The following is a 25,256-nucleotide window of genomic DNA, read 5'->3' as shown; positions in this document are numbered from 1 at the left end:
AAAATCCCTCCGAATGGAGCGATCCAGTGGGATGTGGTGAGCCGTGTGGAGCTCAGCGGAACTACATCCATCTTGCGAGAGTCAGGTTAATACTTTAGGCTCAATGAAAAACAAATCTAAGGTTTTGTCCTCAATGGCATTCTTTTTGTTGTTGTTTTTTTACTTTACTTTACTACTTTAAGTAGTTCTGAAACTGATACTTTCACTTGATTAACAAGTTTGAGTGGATACATAAACTTCTATAGAACTGTTTTAAACATTGTATCTATACTTTGACCTGAGTAATAAAAGTGAAAACTTTAAACGCCTCTGACTGATGGAGGTAACATTCCATACTTTTCGGGACTCAAATTTTCCACTTTCTTGGTAGATTTTTCACAGATTTTATGGATAAATACAAAAGTTCAATTTAATTTTACACAAACCTTTCTGCCATTATCAGGTTACAAATATGTACACTGCATGTGCCATTACAAATCACAGATTGAGCATAATGAAGGAAATAAGACAAGAACCAATCTTTCTCTGTTGTATTCCTAACAACGTTTTTGGTACCAAAATTACAAAATCGCCCCTTGTCTGTCTGTTGAGAAATATTTGTCCATGACACATGCACTAAGGATTTCCTGCAGTTATGTTGAAGATAGATTTAAGGTAGTAAATAAGGATAGCAGCTGAGAATATGGCAACTATCTCAAGGTGGATGCAAACGTCTGAGGCAATCAGTATAATTAGCTTGGACCAGGTAGTTTTGCGATTTTCACCTCTTTGCTTAGAGGACATTAAAGTGTGGAAATACCCCTTTTTTCTATACTCCTTTTTTCTTTTGTCAGGCTTATCCTGACCTGGAAAATATTGGGGGGAAAAATCCATAGACTTTATGACTTTTGTTTACTGCCTAAAAACCTGGCTATCTGCACCAGATTCTACAGATAAATGTGCATTTCCGATTAAACGCTGACACTGATGGATCATAAAGTGGCACCGCTCTGCTTGCAGCCCATGGATCTGAGCTGCAGGTGTTTATAGCACACTTGTTCTAAAATCCCATCTCACCTTTACAATACATGGTTCTTACATTTCTCTGACTGCCTGTTGAATTAGATCAGAGTTTGTGGGTCTCCCCCAATTCCATGTCAACAGCTTTCAACTGATTAGGAGGCAGATGTGTCAGAGCACATGTAGTTGGCTCATGCAAATAATGATTTGAAAGCATCTGGTGTGGCATGTGGAAGGTCTTTCCTGGGATTTCAACCTACCAATGTAAAACCTACTGCTGTTAAAGAAGGTGGCCCCAGAGCACAGTGGGTGAGAGGTCAGGGGCTCTGTGCTTTGCAGCCACATCACAGAGGAATCTTGAGTTTTGCTGGAACATGGGCCTCTGGATGCTTGAGTAATTTAGAGATCAGTGTTTAATGGGTTACATCTCTTGATCCTGAATAGAACATGAATTAAAATAGCAAAACAAAAACAGTTACTGGAAAACCAATGAAAACGGTAAAGGAAGGCCTGGCTCCTCAGAAGCAAAGCACAAAGAAATAAAAGGGGACAGAAGACATTTGCAAAGACAGTTTTCAATATATGCTATTTGGGACCCTACTCACTTCACCGTACTACTCTGACGGCGACACTATCTTTATTGTCTGTGCAAATTCTCAGTTATCCGGGTCCTGGCAACAGCAAAAGGTTTAAATCGGAAAGTCTGGCTGCGTCCGATTTGCTGTCACTATCTGTGTGCATGAAGAGATTTGAGCGTTATACATGTATATACATATATGCATATTATAAATGGCAGAAGAAGACTGTTGGTACCACTCCAGCACTACATCAAACGTCCATATGCTGGCATAGATGAATGACAAAAAGACCTCTTTTTCTGTGCAATGATAAAAGAAAGCTTCACTGCCATCAGGCGCGTGGAACCAGTTTTCAGCTACGATAGCATCATACTATCACTACATAGTGCACAAAGTATTGAGTTTATTCCTCTCTCATTTTTCATCCCAGCACACACCATTCACAAAACAGGACACAGACATTTCCTCCACCAAAATAAAACAAGTGGCGTTAAAACTATATTTTTGTGAAGCAGCTTTGTTTTTTTGCATTTTTTTTATTTAGTTTGTACATTGAACATGCATCTATAGTCTGACACTTTGGGATAGACGACACCCTAAAATTAAATATATTTCATTTTATAGTCAGTGTTTGAATTCGAGAGAGGTCTAGCTGTATAGTAAAAAACACTAATCCTTTTTTGGAGTCCTCGGTTATTTGCTGTCAGATTCAGAATTATCACTTTTTATTTTTGATCCTTATCTGTGTAGTTTAATCAGCTGCGTACTTCATGTATAATAACTTTACCTTTTATTAAAGCAGTCATGATTAGTTCAAAGCATGTATCATTATTCTATAACTGATTTACATATTTGGTTAAGTCACTGGATAAGGACTCACAAATTCAAAGTTTAAGACTTGGATTTGACTCTGGACTTCCAGATCTCATCTTGGTACCTGAAGGTCTTTACTTGGGACTTGCTTTAAGACATGATGAAAACACTTGAGACTTGCATATGACTGGCAAAACACTGACTTGTTGCTGCCTCTGCTATCACTGTTCCACTAAATGAAGCTGTACTGTGTGGACACCGTCCCTGAAGCATGTCCTACATGTGTTGGAGTTATCAACTGTGGCAGGAAGTATTTAGTGGATGATTCTAGTTGCACGGATATTCTTAATGGTTATGTAGAGATGGGCTCTAGATAGCTTCCTTTGGAACAGGTGTGAATATCTGACAATGCATGGGATGGTACTAAGGGAAAATCTTAGATTGAGAGACAACCGTGCTGTGTTGTGGAAGGACTACAGAATGACAGCATCCCATAGGTGTGTGAAGAAAGTTTGCTCCCATCTCTCTGGTATTTATAGAGACATTTCAGGACATTCAGTGAAACTCTTACACTGCTGGTCAGGTGATGATGCCAGTGTCATTGTTCATACATAGCCCAAAAACATTGGGTGGTGGTATAAGTGGCAAACTGGAAGAACTAAAATGACAAACAAACCATAACTTTTACCCCAACCAATATTCCAGTCTGGTGGCTAAAAAAAGGGTGAAAATCTTCACATCATCTGTCATTAAGTGAATAAAAAACTGTTGATTATCATATTTTGTCATTTATATTATTACATAGTTCAGTTTGTGGTACGACTTTTCTCTCCTCTTGAATCACTACAGGATGCAGCAAACTCTTCATCATCTTGAGACGTTCCGTCTTGGTTCTGTTCTGATTGATTACCCAACATCTCCTCTCTCGACTCCTTGCCTACATCCATCTGTGTCACCTTGCAATCCCTAATATCTTCCATCTCCATCATGTCCTCCTTGTCTTGACCTAGAAATGAGCTAGTTTCTGCTCCTGAGGTTCCTCTGCGATGAACTTCAGATTCACCAACAAGAATCTCTTGTTGCTTTCCAATAGCTGAGCTCATTTGGCCTTTCTCTGATTTGAATGGAATTTCAGCACTCTCCCCTTTCTGGTCCACTGTAACATCTTCTTTGTCCACCATAGTGATGACAGAAAACTCTCTCTTGCTATCAGGACTGGCTTTGACAATTGTTACACTACTTATTCTACTCCCTTGAAGTGAGGATGGGGACAACGGGCTGGAGGGTGACAAGGCAGACTGCTCAGTCTGTCCTTCAACATCTGTTCAGAAGAAGAGATTGGTTTCTCCTGTGGCAACTGGAGACAGCTTTGATGTTTTTAGGATTCCCGGCCTCTTTTTTTCTATATTTTGTTCTTCTAGCTTGTGTTCCTTTATAGATATGAACTTGAAACTGTGTTTCCTTGGGTTGCAGATCTGACGGAAAACCTTTCTGACATTAGGATTGGATAAGGTGAAGCTGCGGTTGGAGAAGAACTTGGTTCTAGTGGTGACGACAGTATGGTATTGGTCACCTCTGTTGTTGTCTTTCTTAAGCTGCTTTTGGGGCTTGGTGACTCAGTCAGGGATGAGGTAGGTTGTTTTTAAAGAAGAGACCGATGAAAAAGGTCTTGTTTAGGAAAGAAGTTGCAGGAGATGAACCTAAGCTTATTAAAGCGAGGCCACCACTGATGGCCGGTTCTGGATCTGGGCTGGAACATGGGTCAGACAAAGCTCGGACAGCCATAAAGTCTTTGTTCAAATGGGACTGACCAGTGGACAAGACAGAGGTGAAACCTAGAACTGGTGCAGGTGGGGTGTCAATGGGGGTTGAGGTCTGTAGTGGTCCAGGATCTTCCATCTTTAATACCTTATTGTCGACAGTTTCAGATTTGGCATGTGAAATAGGCAGGGAGGTGGGGGCGGAGGCTCCTGTACTCATCTTTTCTTGCAGGTCAGAACTCAGTTCAAGTTTGGAACCTTCCTGGGGTCCAGAGTTAGACTTTGGGGATCGTTTTAGAATTGAGGTTTTACCTTCAAACTGAACTGAAGCAGGCTCAGTATTCCGCTTGGCACCAGGTTTAGTGCCAGACTCTGGACAAGCCTCAACCTTCTCTGCCTGTACAGGTTCCTCCAGCACTACAGGTGGCCTCTGAGCAGCAAATCTAATCCCCCCAGTCTCTCTCCATGCCCTGTCTTTTACTCTCAATCCTAAAGGATCACTGCCCCGCCTTAGCCCAAATATGGTCAGACTCTTCTTTCTCTTCCCCACGTTTGCAGCAACACCATTGGTACCATCTGAAGGTGGTTGGACTTCCTTAAACATATTTTTTAGATTATATCCATCCTCCTTTCTCTCGTCACTGTCTTGGGACTGGTCCAACTGGTCCCCCGATGCAGCCAATCGATTAGAACCTCCCTGGGGCTTCTTAGCAGAGTGTGTCACGTGAAACCTGAGGAGATAGAGTGAACAATGTTTGACGTTGCAAACATGCATTTTACCTTAACAAAATGGCTCAATTCTGCCTTTTTACCTCCCAACAGAAAAAACTGTCTGCTCTCCAGGTTTCTTGAAACGGGGTGTTCTGCTTTGTCTGCGGCCCTTTTTCGCTCGAACTTGAGTGCAGAGGAGGCAGGAGTTGTGGTCGGTGCCTGAGTGGACTGTATGGTGATGGGGAGGAACACCACCAATGGACTCCTTTCGTAACCTGGATATCAACATGGGAGATTTTGGCATCAAATTTTAATTCAATTCAATTCAATTTTATTATGTAGCGCCAATTTCATGAAGTATGTCATCTCACGGCACTTTACAAAGTCAAAATTTTGGCATCACATGTTTTCCTAAAGATTGAAATTTTGCCGTAAATTACCCCAAATCTTTGACATTGTTAAAGGACAGTAAAGGCAAAGACCAACACGTATGTTTGTACAAAGATCATCAAATAAAGTTGTGATTTTGTTAGACATCAATAAGTTGTGAATCCCTGAAACTTTGGTCCCCATTTAAACAACTTTGTATTAGGTATTCCCCTCTAGGATGTAATCATCAGGCTAATCAGGCCTTTACACATTACTTTTTTAGGTTACAGAAGTCATTAAATTATATATTTTAAACCATTTTAGGGATAATTATTGAATATTGTCCTTTGGTGAACTTCTGTGTGAAATTATTAGCAATCATATGAAAACCTGGCTGGTGGCCAGGTCTGATTTGATGCTTGACTCGTCCTGATCAGGAATGTCCCAGTATCTAAGCCATAACATGTCCTGCAGACAACGAGACAGTTGAGTGTAGAAGGTGCCACTGAGTGAGCACAGATTCAGCCTCAGTGTTGTCTTCAAAGATTAAGTCGGAGGAAGCAGAAGAAGTGTAAGCTTGACGAAAAATTGTTAATTCAGGCTGCTACTTTTAAACAGAAGGGGATATGTCAGCGGATGAGACATGAATGTACCACACAAAAGTTGCTCCTTGTATCCTTTTGGGTTCTATCCATGCAAAGACAGAAATATTGCTAGTCTTTTTACAAACCCAACATTTAATCAGGGGTTTACCTACTCAACAGGGAACACACAGAACCCAGTGCTACTAGTCGCTAACTGCGCTAATCATCCTTCTCTCTCGTATGTCTCTGAAACATATTCTAGACATTTTCACCCCATGAATCTCCCTCCTGGGTTCTAACAGTAGAAAAGCCCTTAACATATTAACCCAGTATCATGAGCAGTGACCAATAGCTGCTCACCGTTGTGTAATTAGCAGGTCTTTAAAGGAGCAATAAGTAATACTGACACCTACTGTTGCAAATAGGAACAACACATACACAACGCCTTCATGGAGAACAGCCTTTTTTCAACGGTCTGGTGTGATACTCCACTGAATTTTTACTTCCACAGAATAGCGATATGATGTATTCTGTTCTGTTTCTGGTCTGCTTCTCTTACTGGCTTCTATATTTGCAGGCTGCTGCTCTTTTTCCAAGATAAAGAATCCTGGGAACTCTCATAAGATTGGCTGAGGAACCAGGAAGTAAACACAGGCTACACTCTGAACCGAAGTAGTTCCGGACCATACCTCTTGGTTTGTAAGGAGAAAAACTTGACTAAGACGTTGTTTATGGAGAGGACCAATTGTTTAAAGGAAATGTTACTTTCATCCTGGGTGACAAATAAGAATATATTTGGTTAATTTTATGGTAAATGTCTTACTTATTGTTCCTTTAACTCTGACCTGTGGTTAGGCATGCATTGGGCCTTGTGGCCAAAGGGGGCCCCTGAGATTGACACAATGTAAACTGACTCACTGTTGCTTCACTGCCTGCAAAAATCGAAACAACCATAGAACCAACGTTAATTATGTGTAATTCGGACCAAGAAGCTTCTCAAACTTGCAACTTTTAAAGCTAAAACTGATTAAAACATACCTAAGGTCCTAAGGCAAGAAAGGCTGACAGGACTGTGCAGCTGGTGCTATTCAGCCCAGAGCAGCTAAGTGTCTTTATGCCTCTCCATGGCAACACTGGAAGTTTGCATTAAGGCAGTTTTCTACATTTTGTTACCATATTTTCTTCATTGTACATGACTCTTGCATGTTCAGTTTCCCTAAAGTTAAAGATGTGAAGAGATAATTTTATTATCTTACTGCTGTTTCTTTGAAGAGAAGAAGTTTGTGTTTTTAGTCATGTTACTGTGGGACCAGGACATTTTTAATGAGCACCAAAAGGACAAAGTAATGGTAAAGATGATGAAAGTTTACAATCCCATAATTCACTCTAGTGCTGGTCCACCAGGCAAACACGTTTGTTTTGACTTAGCTAGTTGGATCTTCCCGCATTGTGTGAAAAATGTGCTCCAATTGGGATTCGTGACTAAGGAGAATGCTTTTTTTATGTTTATCTGATTTTTTTAAGAGAAGAAACACAACATAAAAAGAGAAAACACATCCAAAATCCTGAACCAAACAGCAGATATGCATGTACTATACTTCTCAGTCAAATTAATAGATACATTTTTTGTGACAGAGATGGCAAAGTAGAATGAAAAGTGAAAACACAAAAGGATTTCACATGTTCATATTATATAACCTAGAAAGGGGTTGTTAAAGGCTGCATGTCCTCAACTTTAAAATATTTCAGAAGAACGTCCCATGTCTTATCAGACTCTACTCCACTCAGACATTTCTCCCATCCATAAAGCGTAGACAAGAGTCCAGTTTCCACATATGGAGCATCAATTCTTTTTGCCACCACCATCCCAAAAAAATAGTTATTTTCTCATACTTATTAGTTGGAGAAAGAGCCCCAGTAGCTCTCAAAATAAAGCATTTGGTTTTCAGAATGCTTAACTGTGTTTCTGTGTTCTTTGGTAAAAAAAAAAACATATATATATATACATTCTGCTTAGAGCCCCCAAATGTCTAGGTCCAGCCCTACCAACACAGAGTATATATTCTAAGGTTTGTCTGTCATAATAGTAAAGAAAATGTGTCGGTGTAGTTTCAGCACTGATTTATGTAAAAGAGCTTACCTTGGATCATGTCGGACACAGACGTTATGGTTTCCCAACATCTCATTGAAGGCCTCCATGTTGGCTGGAGGTGACAAGAAGAATCCCAATCACAAACCCACCAACTTAAATGACTTTTCTCACAAATACTGATTCGGACTGAGAGAAAACAGCTACATGAAACATAATGCCATAAATACATTTGATCAGAGATCAAAACAATCTTAAAATAGTTTAATTCTGAAATAATTTAATCCAAGCATCATAGCACTGAATAACCAGTGCAGTAACATAACATTTGTTACCTTCATTTTCCATGATACACTTAAGAATCTGCTCCACGGTGTCCTGGTTCTCATCGTTCTCATCTAAACACAGCGAAACGAGACATAGAACAAATAAAACCAAAGTTTTTATAACAATCTTCTCGGTCACCTACAATTACAAGCCGTTAACGACTCAGGCAGTCATTTTAGAGTGTGCATTCCAAGCAATAAAATATTCTGAGTAATCATTAGGTATTTCAGAGCTCTCTCTCTCTCTCTCTGCTATCATATCTGTTTATGCTGGTGTCTGTTTACATGTATAGAAATGTCTTAACATGTGAATGAGCAGTTCCACGTATCAAAGTGAGGCATGTTTGTGTTTGGGAGTCCTTTTCAAAGACTGTGAGTGTTTGTGTATGTCTCAGGAGGTTTTGTGACCGATAAAAGGAGAGAGAGATGGAGAGAACTGGATGAAATGGTAAGGAGAAGAAACAGATTCGGAACCAGCTGCTTTATGTCAGTTTTGTCAGAACACTGGATATCATTCAGCTGTTCTTATAGAACGGCACCCTCTATTCTTATTGGCACGGCTGGTAGAAATTTTAATCTTAATGTGAAAAGCTATAAAATATATTAAACTTCTGTTACAGTTGCATTATGTCCCATTAAATACTATAAAAAAAATGTAAGCTTTCATTTTAGTCCATTAAGTTCGGAGAGGAAAAAATATCCCATATTTAGAAATAAAAGTTAACGGCATTAACAAAATCACATAGAGACCCACAGCATCCCAGATCTTCTACCATACTGTGTAGAGTCAGATTTTATCATGTTTTCACTTTTTGTTTAATGCCAAACACAACCAGAGTTTTTTTTGCCAAAAAGTTTAATCTTAGTGTCATGTGACCAACGCACACTGTCCTAGTTAAAGTCCGAGTTGCAGTTAGAAAACAGCGCACAATTCAGTTGGCCTGGATAGCTGCTCACTGGGCAGGTCGGAAAAATAAACATAAGAGACTTTGATACAGTTCTGGTTGTTTGCAACTTTTCAACTATCTCTCTGACTGTAGTTTAATGGGTGGCTGCATAAATATCAACACACATCTGTCTTAAAGTCACTTTAAAGTTCTGTCCTTGTGTGAACTAAAGGAAATGCATCTCATTTCTACCCAAGCAAGAAAAAAGTAATTGATTACTTATTAGACTTTTCTTGTATAAATTCCAAAAAGGCTTTGGTTACATTTATTCTATGGTTATCATTATAATTGAATGTTTGTTTTTTTTTTTTTTACATTTTTCAGGGCAAAATGTTTTTACATCTGTAGTTTAAATAAATTAACCTTTCACTACTACTTCCACAAAAAAGTATTAATTTGAATGTTTTTTTTTTTTAAAAAATTGCCAATAAATCTGGAGGCTGCTGTAACACTTAAAACTATTCAGATTTTATTTTAATATGCCTTTATTGTGAAAATAACATGATTTGTAGTTTAACAAAAGGATTAAGCAAAGTGTTAAATACTAGAAAAATGGGGAAAAATTCTAATCACAAATACTTTGGTCAACATTGAGATCAAATTTTAAATCATAACTAATAGAGCTTGGAGAAGAAAGGAAAATTAGATATAAAATGAGAGTGTGCTGCAGTAGCAGTATTTCATCGCAGCTGTTTTCAGCAAACATGCATTAATATTTCAGAGCAGCATTTAACAGCAGCCAAAGTGGAACATTGGCTTTAAACTGTTGAAAACCTGCCAGCTTTTTATCAGGATCTGCTGCAAACAAGCCTCAAAGGAAAATAGGGAACTATCTTTGCATTTTTCTGCATTTCCACAAGTAGCCTACTTATCAGCCAACAAATATCAAATGAGTTATAAGACAAGCAAACAAATTAGAAACATCCCATTAATATTAAAAAAGACTTATCTCCTTTTTCGTCCCTCCTTACCATATTCATCTTCCCCTAGCTTGTCCTCTTCATCTTCCAGGTCTCCAGTTCTGCAGCGATAGCCCTTCTTCTTCAGGAGGTGGCAGATAAGGAAGCCCAGCAGTCCAGTCAGGAAGAAGAGGAAGACCACCACAAAAATCATGTAGGACGAGGGGGGCTTCCCCGCCCCAGAAGCTTCTGATTCTGTCATAATGTGGCTGGTTAGTGTGGCCACTGTCCTGCTCAAAATGGATGCGGTCATTAAAAGAGAAGCACGATGGTCAAAAAGCAATTAAACTGTATCTGTAATGCAGCTAATATATGCCAGGAACATATTGCTATCACCTTTACAGTCATCTAATTATCACCGTTTCTGTGCTTAGATGTGTTGTTTTTACCTTTCTACCCACAGTGAACAGAGGGAGGTATAGCACCATGAAGTCATAAGCATCAACTAACAGGCTGGACTGGGAGCAAGGCTTCTGTTCAGCTTGCTTTTTAACCAGGGAAGAACACCAGGACCACGTGAACACAGGTGCTACAGTAGATCTCCACTCATGTGTAAAACTGTCAGGTTACTGCGACGTAAACAATATAAGACACCTGTCCATCATCTTTACTCGCTTATAGTATTGATAATGGGGGAACATGAGAACAAAAAGGCTCTAACTGGTCAGGGAGGCTGCCATGAGGGCCAAAGAAACTCTGAACATGTGGCAATTTCCAAAATTAGTCAGGTTGAAGGAGAAAAACATCCTGAAAACATCCTGAGAACGTCCAGACCTGGCAGGAATATTCGAAAAAACCTTGTGGGAAAAAGTGCTATGATCTAACGTAACAAAAAGTATGTTTGGCACAAAGACAACACTGAGTATCAACAGAAGAACTCCACATCCCGGTGAAACATGGTGGTGGCAGCATCAGTCTCTGGGGTTGCTTTTCATCAAATGAAAAGTTGCAAATGTCTTATTTACCCCCAAACTGTGAATGTTTGCCAGGGAGCAGAAAGATGGAGAGAGGTTTTATTTTCAGCGTCAGTAAGTCCAACACTGCACCCAAATCAACAATGAAATGGCAAGAGAGGTTCTCACAATCTGAGGTTTTGCATGGCAGAATGGGCAAGTTTTAATTTAAGGGTGTGCACATTTTTGCCATTGGGTTATACTGCAACTTTATTTCTGTTTGTGCCTTTTTGTATATTTATAACTCTAAATGTATGAATGGGGAGATCAAACTGCCCCTCAGAAGGCTCCAGCACTAACCATCTGACTAGACATGTAGGACGAGAGTTATTCAAATGTAAATGTAAAGCTACTTATTCTCTGGGTGGAAATGAAATATTATTTCTATTTCTGTTATCCATCCATCCATTGCCTACTACTCTCTGCACATGTCTCCAGTCCATCACAGGCCAACATGGAGGCACACACCTAAGGGCAATTTGGACAGTCCAATCGGACGGTGGGAGGAAGCCAGGGAGTACCTGGAGAGAACCCACGCACGCACAGGGAGAACATGCAAACTCCATGCACAGACACCCCAGACCGGGATTTGAACCCAGAACCTCCTTGCTACAGTGCTGCCAACTGCGCCACTGGGCAGCCCTACTTCTGTTGTGATGGTCGGGATTAACTTGGATTTCAGGTTGACGTTCATCTTTCAACAACCTTTCAGAGTGAACCAGAAGAGTTGATCTCCTTTAGAGAAGCTTGAGAAACCCCTCCAAGGCTCAGTCCTGAGATTAGCTGCAACCAGTCTGATGGATTTGTTGCTAAAAGCCACGCCTATCCTAATAGACCCTGACCAGAGCCTAGATTGCTCACCACACACACAGCCAGTTCTGACATCTAAAGGGTTTACACTCACAAACCTCTCCATACCAAGCAGCCTTACACCCTCCTACACACAGGTTGGATATTCAGTCTGATACCTGCAGCAGATTTTTCACGCTTCGAAAAACAACCTTATGTAGGAGACATCAGCTTTATGACTATTGAACAAGTAGTTTCTGAAGAACTATGGGTTTCTTTTACAAAACATTTAAAAAGTCTGTCTCTAACAGGGAGTTTCCAAGTTAAAAATAAGGAGAGGACTGTCTGAAGAAATATTTATTATATTCTTATTCTAAAAGCGTTTCCAGTCAAGCTGCAGACCTACAGTAGTTAATTTGTTTGCAGTAAACTGCAGCATTTATTTTTGCATTGCATTTCCTACGAACGTAAATGAAAAAAAGCAGCACAATCTGAACCATTTTTTTTGTCTCATGCTGTTGTAGAAATCAGCAAATAGAAATTGCTTACCGGTTTTACAGTCTGTCAACGGCGGACGCGTAGGACGTCGGCATGGTCACTGGTAAACAAACAGAAAACAGCAGGAAATCCAGTGAGATTTGGTCGATGCTCAACATAAAACTGTTCGCATCAGATAAGAAGCCAAAGCCAGAGATGTAGCCGTGTGCCCCGCCAGGGAGGGCTCCCCCATAGCCCCACCTTTTCTCTCTATCTCCTCATTTGGAGCAACAAGGTCAGCGAGAGGACGGAAAAAAGAAAATAATAGCTACATTTGAAATTGTCCTCTCTTTAAACATCAAAAAGATTTGAAAAAAGTCTTGAAATAAGATTAAACCAAAGCACAGTTGTTGTAGGAGTTCACATGTACATGTCAGTGCACATACCTTATAAAACATGCAGCATATATATCTATATATATCTATATATGTGTATATATAGATATATCTATATATATAGATATGTATGTATATGTAATTCTAGAAATTAAGTATGCGGACCAAATGACTCAATGCACAAGAGCTTATCGGTGTTGCCCTCCAGGTCTCTTATCAGTATTTAACCCCCCCCCCCCCCCCCCCCCCCCCCACCACCACCACCACCACACACACACACACACACACACACACACACACACACACACACACAGTCATTTATCAGCACTTGCCCCCCCCAAATGTCCTCAGGCCGGCTGAACAGTGATAGCACGTATCATCAGCAGACAGCTCTCCACATCCTCGTAATACACTAGTCAGTTGCATAAAGATGATCTGCTCACTGATAACTGGTTGTCTCTGTCTAGGACACTATTATGCAAAATGCTTAGAAACATTTTTTTTTGTGCTAATATTCAACACCGGGAGCCTGTTTACAGCATATTTGAAAAGGAAAAGTCTTTTTTGTTTTGTCTTTTGTGTGATTCCTGTCTGCAGTCGACGTGTAAACTGTAGGCTGCTTTGGCCGAGTCGCCTGTTTCCGAAGGGCCAACACAGAAACACATGCCGAGTCACAACCTGTCCTGAGTCCAATTTAGCCGTTTTCCCCCAGAAAAGTCCCATGTGCACAGGAAGAACAGGCAAAGCCCATACAGGAGGCAGACTAGAATATGTGAGGGGACAGTTAGCTCGACACCTTCTAACGTGCTTCTCACAAAATCTGTTTCTACTGAGGAGAGATCCCATGTTGAATTGGCTGCCTTCACAACAAACTTTACCAAATGCTCTTTTTGGAAAGGTTTTCCATCAAAAAGAGTTTTAGTTCTAGACCAAAAGACGTTCTTGAGCCAGTTTCTGAATTGGTTCTCCAGAACGCAGCTTGGAACCAAACCTTTGATGGTCTGCATTTCAGCAGTAGATCACAGAACAAGGAGAGGGTTTATCTACACAAAGACGGTCTCTTTCATTATCGTTGAACAGGCATATCCTGATCACATCAATAGTTTAGAATTGCATTCATGATTTCTGAACCCTCTTTACAGTGCTGAACAGCATTTCTGACCTCTGCTTGGTATGTATAAACAGGACAACAAACCAGAGTTACACACACTGTCACACACAGCATTTATAAAGATAAAGATATCAGAAGCTCTACAGTGTTTTTTGATGAAAAATGCATTTCTAGATCTAATTGGAATACCAAACTCCAGTAAGAAACCACATACCACTCCAATGCTTCGTTATGAGAATCAACACCAGATGAAGGTAGGTCATACAGAGAAGACAGAAATATCCACTAGATGATTTTTCAGTCAACCGTCTCCTGGACTGTGTGTGAGCTTAGGGTTCCTCGCTGCAGGCTGTGGGAGTTGTCCTTCAAGGAGCGCCCCTGTCCCCACAGATAGCCCCTGGAAGTGGCTGAGCTGCTGACCTCACCTTCATTTTCAGAGTAAAGGAGGACCCAAACGCAGAGTGTGATGATGGTGAGGGATTTTAATAGCAAATAAAGAAAATGCACAGATCGATGGAGAACAAACTAACTGAACTGGCATGGATAAGGTAGATGGCAGGAAGCACGGGTCCACAGAGGAGAGGAGAGCAGAGGAACAAGCATAGTAAGGACAGAAACTGGGAGATGAATACAGGCAGCTTAAACACAGGGGAGGAGAGGAGGAGAAAGCATGGAGAGCAGGTGGAGGTGAGCAGAAGATCATGGAATCACCTTCAGGAACAGAGCTGGTTTTTGATACGGGCAACAGACGTCTCAGGCCACATCTGATTTATTCGACACTAACCGCAGTTTCTCTAAAACACTGTTTGATGTGTGTGAATTCCTTAGACAATTTAATAAAAATAATTAGTTTTCAGTCCCTCCTTGGCATTAGGAAAGCCAGTCTGGACTGGACTGATATTTCTACACTGATTACAGACACTTTCAATCTAATCTATTTGTCTGCATCAATTTATTGATTATCAATCAATTAATTTATTTATAAATGTTTATAATTAACTGAATCAATCAATTAGATTCTTATTTTAAGTTCCTTGTACTTCCGGTCAATTAGTTACTAAAGGAATGTTTCCGGGCTGAGCTTTGTCAGGGGGAGCAGGTGTGCTTGGTTGTATGGAGGTTGGCGACTGAAGGGCTTCACCCAGGATTCCTTTTCTAGAGGAACTGCCTTGACCACAGGACAACATGGTCTGTTTTCTGAGCCACAACAGAAATATTCTGCTGCATTATAAAGACGGATCCAGCAGCAGCCAGCATGTTTGCCACAGATAACAATCCACAGAGGAAATGGTTTAGCTGGACCGTTTTCTGGATTTAAAGGAACTGATTCAAGTCAGTGGTCACTGTTGTCGTTCCTTTCTAAACTTGATATGGTTAGCTGAACTAAATGCAGTATAACAAGGATTTTTGAAAATGATTACTCTGCATGTTAAAAACATATTTTTGTGCATTATTTACTACACTGTTCTTAACCTGTTATTTATTTAATTTTCTTTCCTTCTTTCAACACCCAAACGAGCTACGTAGAACTAATCTCCACCTTGCTTCTCTTTCCCTCATATAAGGCAGGGCATGATTTGTCCTTTGGACCAATTACCTTGGGGACTAAAAGAAAGCATGAAAGGCAGACTGGACAGAAAGAGGGATAGTTCAATTTGATGTTTTTGTGGCGGGCATTCTTTCCTTGTGCAAAGATTTGAGAATGAATCTGTGGAAGTGGCATATGAAAAAGAGAACAAGTAAACGTGTATTTATATATATATATATATATATATATATATATATATATATATATATATATATATATAACACAAACGTATATATATATATATATATGTATATATAGTCAAAGTACGTTCTAATGTCGTTATACAAAAACATGTCAGGGTTAGGAGACACATTCGCCCTCTTCCAACACATGACAGTGTTTTCTCAGGCTGTGAGACCTTAACCTTCCTTCATTCTGCTCCCGTGACATCAGTCTCTAAAATTTCCATTGCCAGGATAGAGTTAACATCTGCTCTGTAAAAATCCTCCCCTAACTGCTCCTCCTGTGGTTCCTGCTACCCCTCATGAGTTTAGTGGTAAAATGTTTTTTTTGTGACTTTCAACATGAGGAATACAACTGAGGATTGTTTTATCCCCTCTCATATATATATATATATATATATATATATATATATATATATATATATATATATATATATATATATATATATATATATATATATATATATATATATATACATACATACATACATACATACATACATACATACATACATACATACATACATACATGGGCTTCACCCAACAGATAGGCTCTGTGGCTAATCATACCGCCACCGGAAAACTATTAGCTGCTAAAAGCACTAAACATACAAGGATGTGCTTTGGAGATTCCTACAGGCACTAAACCAAAAGACTATATAACAGTTTTCACATTCCAATTATATTGGACTGAAGTAGATGTCATTTAAGAAAATAGCCCACACTCAGACCTAATTTGTTATCTAGCATTGCTAAGATTTTACATAGATTTTATACCAAGCAAGCCGGTGTGGTCAAAAATTGCCTCATAAAAATTCATGAGGACCATAAAAGTGTGTAAATAATGCAGGAAAACAAGAAATCATAAACAGAAACCAAGAGACAGCATCATGTGATTCAGTATGAATGCCTTTTACTCTAGTTCAGGTACAACATTGCAATAATAATATCAAAGAGTGGAAAAAGACTCATTTTATCTAAAAACTGACAAAACATTATTAATTATTAAATTAATATTATCAAAACATATTTAAATATTTGTACTTTACTGGTGAATGGAAGCAGCACCCATAAAATGCCATTAAACATTAGAGGCAGGTACAGCCTGTGAACTGACAGGACGTTCTCTCAGTATCACCACAGACAGGTCAGTTTGTTTCAGCATGAGTCCTGATTTCCAACCAGACCTACTGCATGCTCGTAAAGTGGTAGCAGCCTAGATGACACACAGCTAAAAAAAAATCCTCTCAGGCTTACTGGGCCCAGAGTTTCATTTGCATTTGTAAAATAAACTCATTAAATCTACAGCAACGACTCAATAACCAGGACTGATACATTTAAATTTAGACATTATTTACACTTTAAGAGGTGTAGGACTGTGCAGCTCAGTAAAGATAAGGCGTTAGTAATTAAGATCCCAGCTCATTCTTCTCTATTGTTCTTTCCTGATTTTAATAGGTGTAACGAGTAGAGCTGGGAAACCCGATATTCAGCCGAACACACAGTCACGTTTTGAAAAGGTTTACTGAAGGAAAGTTGAATACTGGCAGACGGGTCAGGCAGGCCGGAATTGGCAGGGGACCAGAAGATGCAGGTGGTGAAGTGAGCTGAGCTAGGACAGAAGTTACAGGCAGTGACATATCAGAACCAATGATGAAGGCATGAGCTGACGAGAACATACGATGCAGTCCGAAGAACCACTAGAATGAGCAGGGCAAGCTGCTGGACCTCAGAGAACAGGACTAACTAGAGCAGCACGTAGAGACTGGAGACTTACATCAGTGAGGGCTGAACACGAGCAGAGGCACAGCGTCCAGCTGGCTGAGCAAACAGGAACAGGCAGAACTCTTGGCAGCAGTGAGCAATGAGATAAGACAAGATGAGACGTTCTGGCAGGGAGTGTTGAGTGAAAGGCAGGTATACAAAGGCAGGGAAACAGGTGGAGCTGATCAGGTGCTGAGTAGTGGCTGGAAGGTGACTGATGGCCGAGAGAAGTGGAGCAAAGAGTGGAAAATCGGTCCAGAAAGTCCAAACAAAAACCTAAATCATGACAAATAGTTCTACATCTAGATCCATAACAAGCATCTAAAACAGTTAGAAACAAACTTTCCCTTTCAAACCATATCTTTACTTAGCCGACCCTGTACTCTGATGGCTATTCCAAAAGAATAGCCATCTGAGGGATTTGATCACCTTTTGTTCAACATCTAAAATATTTAATCAAGTTCCAGTCAAACCTGAAGTGGATAATTCCACACCGATCACAAATTGTTTAACATGCAGTTTGAGATTTATGAACCTTTAATCTATTTGTGAAAACACCAAAAGCATTTCAGACAAGCATTACAACCCAATTATATGGTGTTGTCAAATATGGACTATAATATTTTAAATGGATTAAAGAGTCTTTAAAACACAATATGTGATTTAAATTTGTCAAAGCAAAAGAAAACGTGAAAATGTTGTGTTGTTGCAGCATGGTTTTGTCTCGTGAGCTAGATGTGTGACGACCCTCCTAATGTCGGACATTTATTTGTGCGTGATGGATTCAAGTGACCCTCTCAACCACAGTAAAGCCATTTCCTGTTTTCCCAGAGCCAGTTAAAGGTTACTCACAAAGACACTCAACAGTAGACGGTCGAGCTACTTTCAGCCTTAGGAGGCTTTACATTAAACCAGGCAGCACAGCTTCCCACCCTGCTGGCTTCAAGTTTCTCATTGCTCTCTCTTATAGCAAAAATCCCACTTTAAACATGGGGAATGTTATTCCATTTTATGGAGAAAATGTATATTTGTAGAAACACTTATACTGTGTTTATGTACTGCACTTTGCAAAAGTATTCACCCCCTTGACATTCTTCATGTTTTTAGTTGTCTCATAATCAGGAATTAAGAGGGATTTTTGAGATCTTGCCCCACTTTATTTACACAACAACAACTTTCAAGTAGATTCTTTTTTTAAACAACAAATATGACAAATTAACAGAAAATTCCAGCAGGCATAACTGTTAACCCCACCTAAAGTCAGTACTTTGTAGTCAGCTTTTGCAGCAATTCCAAATGCAAGTGTCTCTGGGTCAGTCTCTGAGCTCACATCATCTGGCCTCTGGGACCTCTGCCTATTCTTCAAGGCTAAACTGCTCCAGCTCCTTCATGGTGGTTGTTTTTTGTTGTGAATAGTAATCTTCCAGTCTAACTAAAGATTCCCAATCGGACTCAGGTCTGGACTTTGACTATGCCATTCCAACACATTTCATTGTTTCCCCTTAAACAACTCCAGTGTTGCTTTATCAGTCTGCTTCAGGTCAGACTGACAGGTTCTGCTCCAAATATCTTTGTATTTCACACCATCCATCTTCCCCCCAGCATGATGCTGCCACCACCATGTTTCACTCTGAGGATGGGGTTCTTGAGGTGATGGGGTGTGTTGGGTTTGTACCAGACATAACATTTTCTTTGGTAGCTGAAAATGTTCCAAACAAATTTAGCCTCATCTGACCAGAGCACCTTCATTCATACATTTGAGGGGTGTCCCACATGCCTTTTGACAAACTCAAAAACTGCCTTCTTACTTTTAACACCAAGTAATAACTTTTTGACCACTCCTCCATAAAGCCCAGCTCCTTGGAGTGTACTGCTTATTGTCTTCCTATGGACAGACCCTTCAGTCTCTGCTGTAGACCCCATTCAATCTAAAGGAGGCCTTCACACCCCACATCCCTCCAAGTCGCACAGCGTGCCACTCCAGCCTGTTCGGCCATTTTCGTAGTATGCTGGGGAACAGTATAATGAACAACCGATGACTTGTAGCTTTAGCATCCTTCAGCTTGACCTGCAAAATCACTCTGAGAAATGAAAATGGTGGATTCATGGGACTAGTAAGCTGGAAGTCCATGACCTTGTTTAGCAGCCCCGCAGCAAAAACTGTGATGTAAAAAAACTGCAATAGACAACAGAGAAAACTGAACAGCTCAAAACGTATGATCCAAAAAGAATATAACAATAGCTACGCAGCTCCTGGACGGACTACATTAAACCTTTCTGCGCTCCTAGAGACTCCAAGTACACAACAAAAAGTATTTAAGGGCTAAAAAGTGGATTTTGCATGACATGTCCCCTTTAAACAAAGGAAGATGGCAAAAACAGAGAGAGATAATTGGCTGACAAAAATAGCAACCCCCAACCAAAACAGTGGAGAAACAGTGGAGAAAATGAGAACATAAACTTCTTTAACAATCATACAATTATTAATATGTAGATAGATAGACTTAATCATCCCCATAGGGGGAATCAATTAGCTTCAGCGGCCTAATGATTTAAAGGTGCGACTCTGGTAATGTAATTTTACTGAAAATATTGAATAATCATGAATAAAATTTGGAAAAATATACATGCCATTTCCTCTCTGGTTTTTTGTTGTAAGGACTGCTTCTAACATTCCAGGCTGGTGCATAAAAGTACTAACCTGACAACAGCCAGCTGCATGTATCGCTCCGCCTAGCTTCACTCACATACATCTGGGACCTCTCCATAGGCATTGCCTTTACTGAAGGCTGGGCCTTATCAAAACTCCTTGCATATGATTGGATAAGCCACTTGTCTGTCATCTATATCGACGTGCTATTTCAACCACTCACACCGAAGCTAACCCGTGACGCTGATGAGACCGACGCAGGAAAAAAAACCCTTTTTTTTTGTTTTTATGTGTTTGCGGCTCTAGTGCAGGGTTTCCCTGGCCGCGGAAACATGTTGTCCACCACCCCCACCCCCCACCCCCCCCCGCTCCGCGAGCCGGTCCGCGGAAAAAAACGTGTCGTCTACCACCCCCCGCTCCGCGAGTCGGTCCGCCTCGCATAAGCAAATTCCTGCGGGAAACACTGTAGTGGCACACCTTTTATTGACAGTGAGCTGACAGGAAGAGGGGGGAAGACAGGCGGCAAGGCGCCGCGGGTCGGAGTTGAGGACTAAAGGCCTCCCAATATGGTTTGCGCTAACCGCTAACCGCTCCGGGGCGCGTCCGCGTTGCGCGTCTGCGTACGCGCCCCGGAAAACAAATGTTGCCAAATCCGGTCGGGAGAAGGGCGAAAACATGGTTTCCACCAACAAAAGCCTTCAGAGGCGTTCTCTGATGTTCTTTTAATGAAACAATATCAGATAGATTGGACAACACGGAAGAAATAGCAGCATCAATGCTAACGCTTGCTTCCTCGATGCGAGCCGCCATTGTTGTTGGAATCTCACGGTGGCTTCTCCACTACGTCACATCCATGAAACACCCGCCCTGCGTCCTGATTGGCCAGACCAAAAATTTGGTTGGGGAAATTACTTTCAATGAGCCATGTCCCAGATGTATGTGAGTGGAGCTAGGCGGAGCGATACATGCAGCTGGCTGTTGTCAGGTTATAAAAGTACCAAGACATGCAGAGAAAAAGCCACAGTGGTCTGTGCTTCAATGTTCAAAGTATTTGTGCCGTGACCCAGGGAAGAATTATCTTTCATCACTCATCTATTCTCCTCCCAGTGCTGTATGGACAGAGATGGTGCTTCTCTCTTTTTGTTCCATTTTATGTCGGTTGTTTTGCCAAATCCAGCCACTTTGTACAAGCAGGCAATCCCAGTAAAAGCAAAGCCTGCCCATTACCTGTCCAGCTACACCTTTTGCTTAAATAAATCTTTTAAACCCTGTCTGTGTCGGCCGAATTATCGGGTCCAAAACTTGATTCATTACCGTTGTTGTTTTTTGTTTTCTTGTTTCAAACAATCACGGTTCTTAAAAGATAAATAGGATAAGATAGAAATTACTGTGTTGTCCCACAATGGGGAGGTTCCGGCATGACAGCGGCAGAAACACATAATTACACACTAAATCGGCAATGAAAAAAACAGCTACTCCAATCTGAAGTTAGTTAAAGCAACAGATAATGAATTTATCAGAAAGGCCAAAATAAAACCAAAGTAAGTATTGCACAATTATTGATAGTACCGCATATTCAGACGAAAATTAAATATTCCAGTTAAACAGAGGAAAGACAGTAGCTGAGTTTCACAACCATATGAGAAAAATATGCATGATTGTACAAGCAAACACCTTAGAGTAGCTAAGGCGTGTGCATGTTACCTTAGCATCTGAGAGGCAGTGTAAATGATGCTACCACTACCCACATCACCGTATAACACTTAACAACATGGTCAACCACAACCAACAACCACATCTAGTCACTAAAGTAAAACTTTCTGTTATCTTCTTACTCAGAATGGTTTTCATTAGCTATCTGAATCACTCTGAAGCTAAGACTCCTAGTAGGAATTTGTAGTGCTCTCTGAGAGGACTGAGAATGTTTGTGAATACGGGCACTGACTATTTGACTTCGATGTGTTGAAGCACAGACACATAAAAGTTGCAGGACACTGGACCTCAAGGACTGGACTTGAAGACTTCTGTTACTGATAGCAGATGTGAACTCAGGAAGACTGAGTGCTGAAATTAGATCTCAAGGTGCTTCAACAAAGGGTTTGAACTCTCATGCAAACAGTTTGTTGCAGTGTTTATAATTATTCTTATATTCTTTCTGCTGGTGAATTTGTTCGTTTAACATTTGAGGTCGACATAATCGTTGTGATCTACAGGTTTTTGTTTTGTTTTTGTTCTCACTTGGGGTTGTATTTAGATCATTTTAGTGTTGTCATTAGGGTTTTTCACCTTATTTGTGCACTCCTTTGTGTTGAGTGTCGCTCTAGTTGTTCTGTTCTGTGAATTTTGGTTGAGTCTCTTATGTTGGCATTAGTCCAAAGATTTTGCTTCACTACCACTTCAAACGGAGGGATGCATGTGGCAGAGCTTATGTAAGAGTCAGCCAGGAGGAAAGAAATACAGATGATCTGCAGAAAGGTGACGCATACACTCAGAGTATCTCACAACATCCAGCGTACTAAGACAGAGGGAGCCAGATGACTCAGCAAAACCATGACCTCAATTGAATCTCCTCTCTATGACAGCAGCATGTGGCTCAGCAGTGTCATGAAAAACAGGGGGATCCAGTGAAGCAGCTTCATGAATGCATGAGGTATTTAAAAGGGAATCCCTGGTTGCTGGAGTGATTAATAAAAAACTTAGAACACAGTCATCAACAGTGCTGTTCAGAAATATTGATTCATCCTTTACTTTTCATTAATGGCATTCAAGCAGCCAGATCTTTGTTTAAAATGGTCCACCAAAACAGATAAACTACTGGCAGCACTTTTTAAAGAACTTAACCCGATAAAGCTTAGAAAAACATCTTGCATTTCTTTACAATTGGGACATGAGTCCTGATTGTCCACTTTAACATTTCGCTTTCTTTCCCCAAATAATGTACGTAGCCCTCCTGATCTCATTTATTAGATTCTTCACCATTAGCTTTGGTGGCATTCACTGTAAGTACTGTTTCAAATTCTTGAACTTCAGATTGTGCAAAAAGATAAATCTGTAGTCCTAAATTTCAGTTCATCACCTCTCCCTCCCCTGGGGGGCTCAGGTCATAACTTGGTTTATCTCCAGCCCGTGTATAAACCCCTTATACACAGAGAACCAGCTGTGAGACAGACAGTGAAGAGATGGTTTAAGGAGACTGAAGAACTGAGGGACACTTTCAGCTCCAGCGTGTGGGCAGAGCTCTGTGCTCCTCATGGAGACATTAACAGCATCACAGACTGCATCACGAACGACATTAACTTTTGTGTGGACAACAACTCTTTCTCTCTTTCTTCCCCCCAGACCATCCCAGCCCTCCTTTGGGGCTCGTTGCCACAGCTCCCGGGGATTTCGGCACTGTGGCTGTTGGGGGGTTTCCTGGGACAGCTATCTTTGTGTTGGTCCCTTTTGGGTCCCTTCAGATGTCTGGGGTTCTGGTTTCCTCTGTGTTTGCTGTTATGCCATTATAAAGTGACAGACTGCAGCTCCCAGCATGCAACACAGTCGCTCCAACCATCCAATGGGAACCTTATCTTGTTGCCATGGAAATGACAGAAAAGGCTAAGACGAACCATGCTCTGTCCTCTTTTTCGGGCAGCCGCCTTTGTTGAGAAGACGTCTCAGCTGATCTTCACGCGCAGATTCGCACCTGGTCTGTGATTTGATTCTCGGTCGGCCCAAGCTCCGTGTATCACCTCCTCTCCCTGTATCCAATCAGGAGGTCTAGACTTTAAAATGAATGTTAATTCCCTTTTTTTTTACCCCACTGGAAGACGCTATCTTCCAGAGATCTATACGGACTCCGCTCATTTTGTTTTGGCCAAACAGATCGTCAGAGAAGCGCCCAGAGAACATGGTGTTTTCCGCCCCTTACGGTAACGATATCCCAGCCTACACCAAGGCTCTGTCGGGAAGAGACGGACACTGACCAGCGCCCCAGCCCCAATCTCCTTACCCGAGCAACGCCAAGTAAGGGACTTTTTTGTTCCTTTTTTTTCACCCATAAGGGGATATTTTATGCCTGGGCAGAACCTGTTGGGAAATAGTTTAGGGCTTAATTACTCCAAAAAGGAGTTTTGTTTGACTGTGCTGAATATTTTTTCATATGTGCATGCATCTAAGTGATTTTGCTGTGTTGGTTTTCTTGATGATAAACTGGCCACGCCGTCCGGCTGAACTCAGATTTTCTTTTACTTCCCTCTATCTCTCTTTCCTTTGTCTGCCTATGTTCAGATTCCCGCATTTTTGTTTGAAGTCTTTGGTTCGTAAACTGCCGATGCCTTATGACCACCTCCTTACGCACCGCACACAAGGTCGTAGGTCATATGTCATCATAGTCGCCATCTTGGGAAAGGTACCAAGTAGCTTGAAGCGGTGAGCCCTAGGTTGTTGTGAAATAACATTAATTAGCTGCTGTTAGCCAAGAACTCGATACTAGAAGGAGTTAGAATTTAACCGTGCATGATTGCTAGCGGCTAGTTGTGCAAGAAGCGTTCCCCATCTTGGATTCAGGTCTGTTTCTGTACACCGGTAGAATAATTGCTGTAACAGGGAATTATTAGTTTAATAAATATTAACTTGTGAAATTGTAGTTGTTTGTTAATTATTTTGGTCCAGAAATTCTCTCCAAGAGCTATCGAATTATCTCCTTTTGAGTTAATAACTGAATCAACTGAGACATTTTCATTGGCTTGTGGTAAAGAGGTATGGAATAAAACTACAATCGCAATTATAATTTGAGTTATCAACGTTTGCTGTCAACAACTGGTTAGATAACACTTTTCTGGTATAAATAAGTTCATAACTGCTAATTAATAAACAAATGGTTAGTGTTAATCATTACAGGTTCATAGCCCTTCATCACAACCATTTGAATTAAATTTGTGATAGCTATCTTTTGAACGATACATTATTAAATTATAATAGCAAATTATAATTAATAATCTTCATAATCAAACAGGTGTAAATGCATTACACTGCCTTGGCACTTTGGGGGGTGGGTCTTTGGCTCCTCACAACCACTATTGAGCATTTTGGATAACTCTTACATACACAAGTGCACTCTCACAAACACCTACAGGTGCTTGGATTCAGGTGCTTACTGATTGACTGTTATAAAGAAAACCCTATAATTAGCTTTAGCTTTCACTTTATACATTTCATATTAAATAATACA

General features: G+C 40.6%; 1 protein-coding gene across 1 annotated transcript; it reads right to left on the bottom strand.

Annotated features, from left to right (window-relative positions):
• Nucleotides 1-3,836: 3,836 nt before the first annotated feature.
• Nucleotides 3,837-11,598, bottom strand: LOC118556049. Its single transcript, XM_036130130.1, has 5 exons — nucleotides 10,148-11,598; nucleotides 8,239-8,301; nucleotides 7,955-8,018; nucleotides 4,963-5,136; nucleotides 3,837-4,881 (listed from the first exon to the last, which is right to left on the bottom strand). Exons 1-5 carry the CDS (start codon nucleotides 10,386-10,388, stop codon nucleotides 4,011-4,013), a joined length of 1,413 nt encoding a protein of 470 aa, XP_035986023.1. The 5' UTR covers nucleotides 10,389-11,598; the 3' UTR covers nucleotides 3,837-4,010.
• Nucleotides 11,599-25,256: the final 13,658 nt, after the last annotated feature.

The sequence above is a fragment of the Fundulus heteroclitus genome, unplaced genomic scaffold (assembly GCF_011125445.2).
Source record: "Fundulus heteroclitus isolate FHET01 unplaced genomic scaffold, MU-UCD_Fhet_4.1 scaffold_28, whole genome shotgun sequence".
In the NCBI taxonomy this organism is placed as follows: domain Eukaryota; kingdom Metazoa; phylum Chordata; class Actinopteri; order Cyprinodontiformes; family Fundulidae; genus Fundulus; species Fundulus heteroclitus.
Note: the sequence above shows the minus strand (reverse complement) of the source record. Positions and strands in the feature narration are given on the sequence as shown.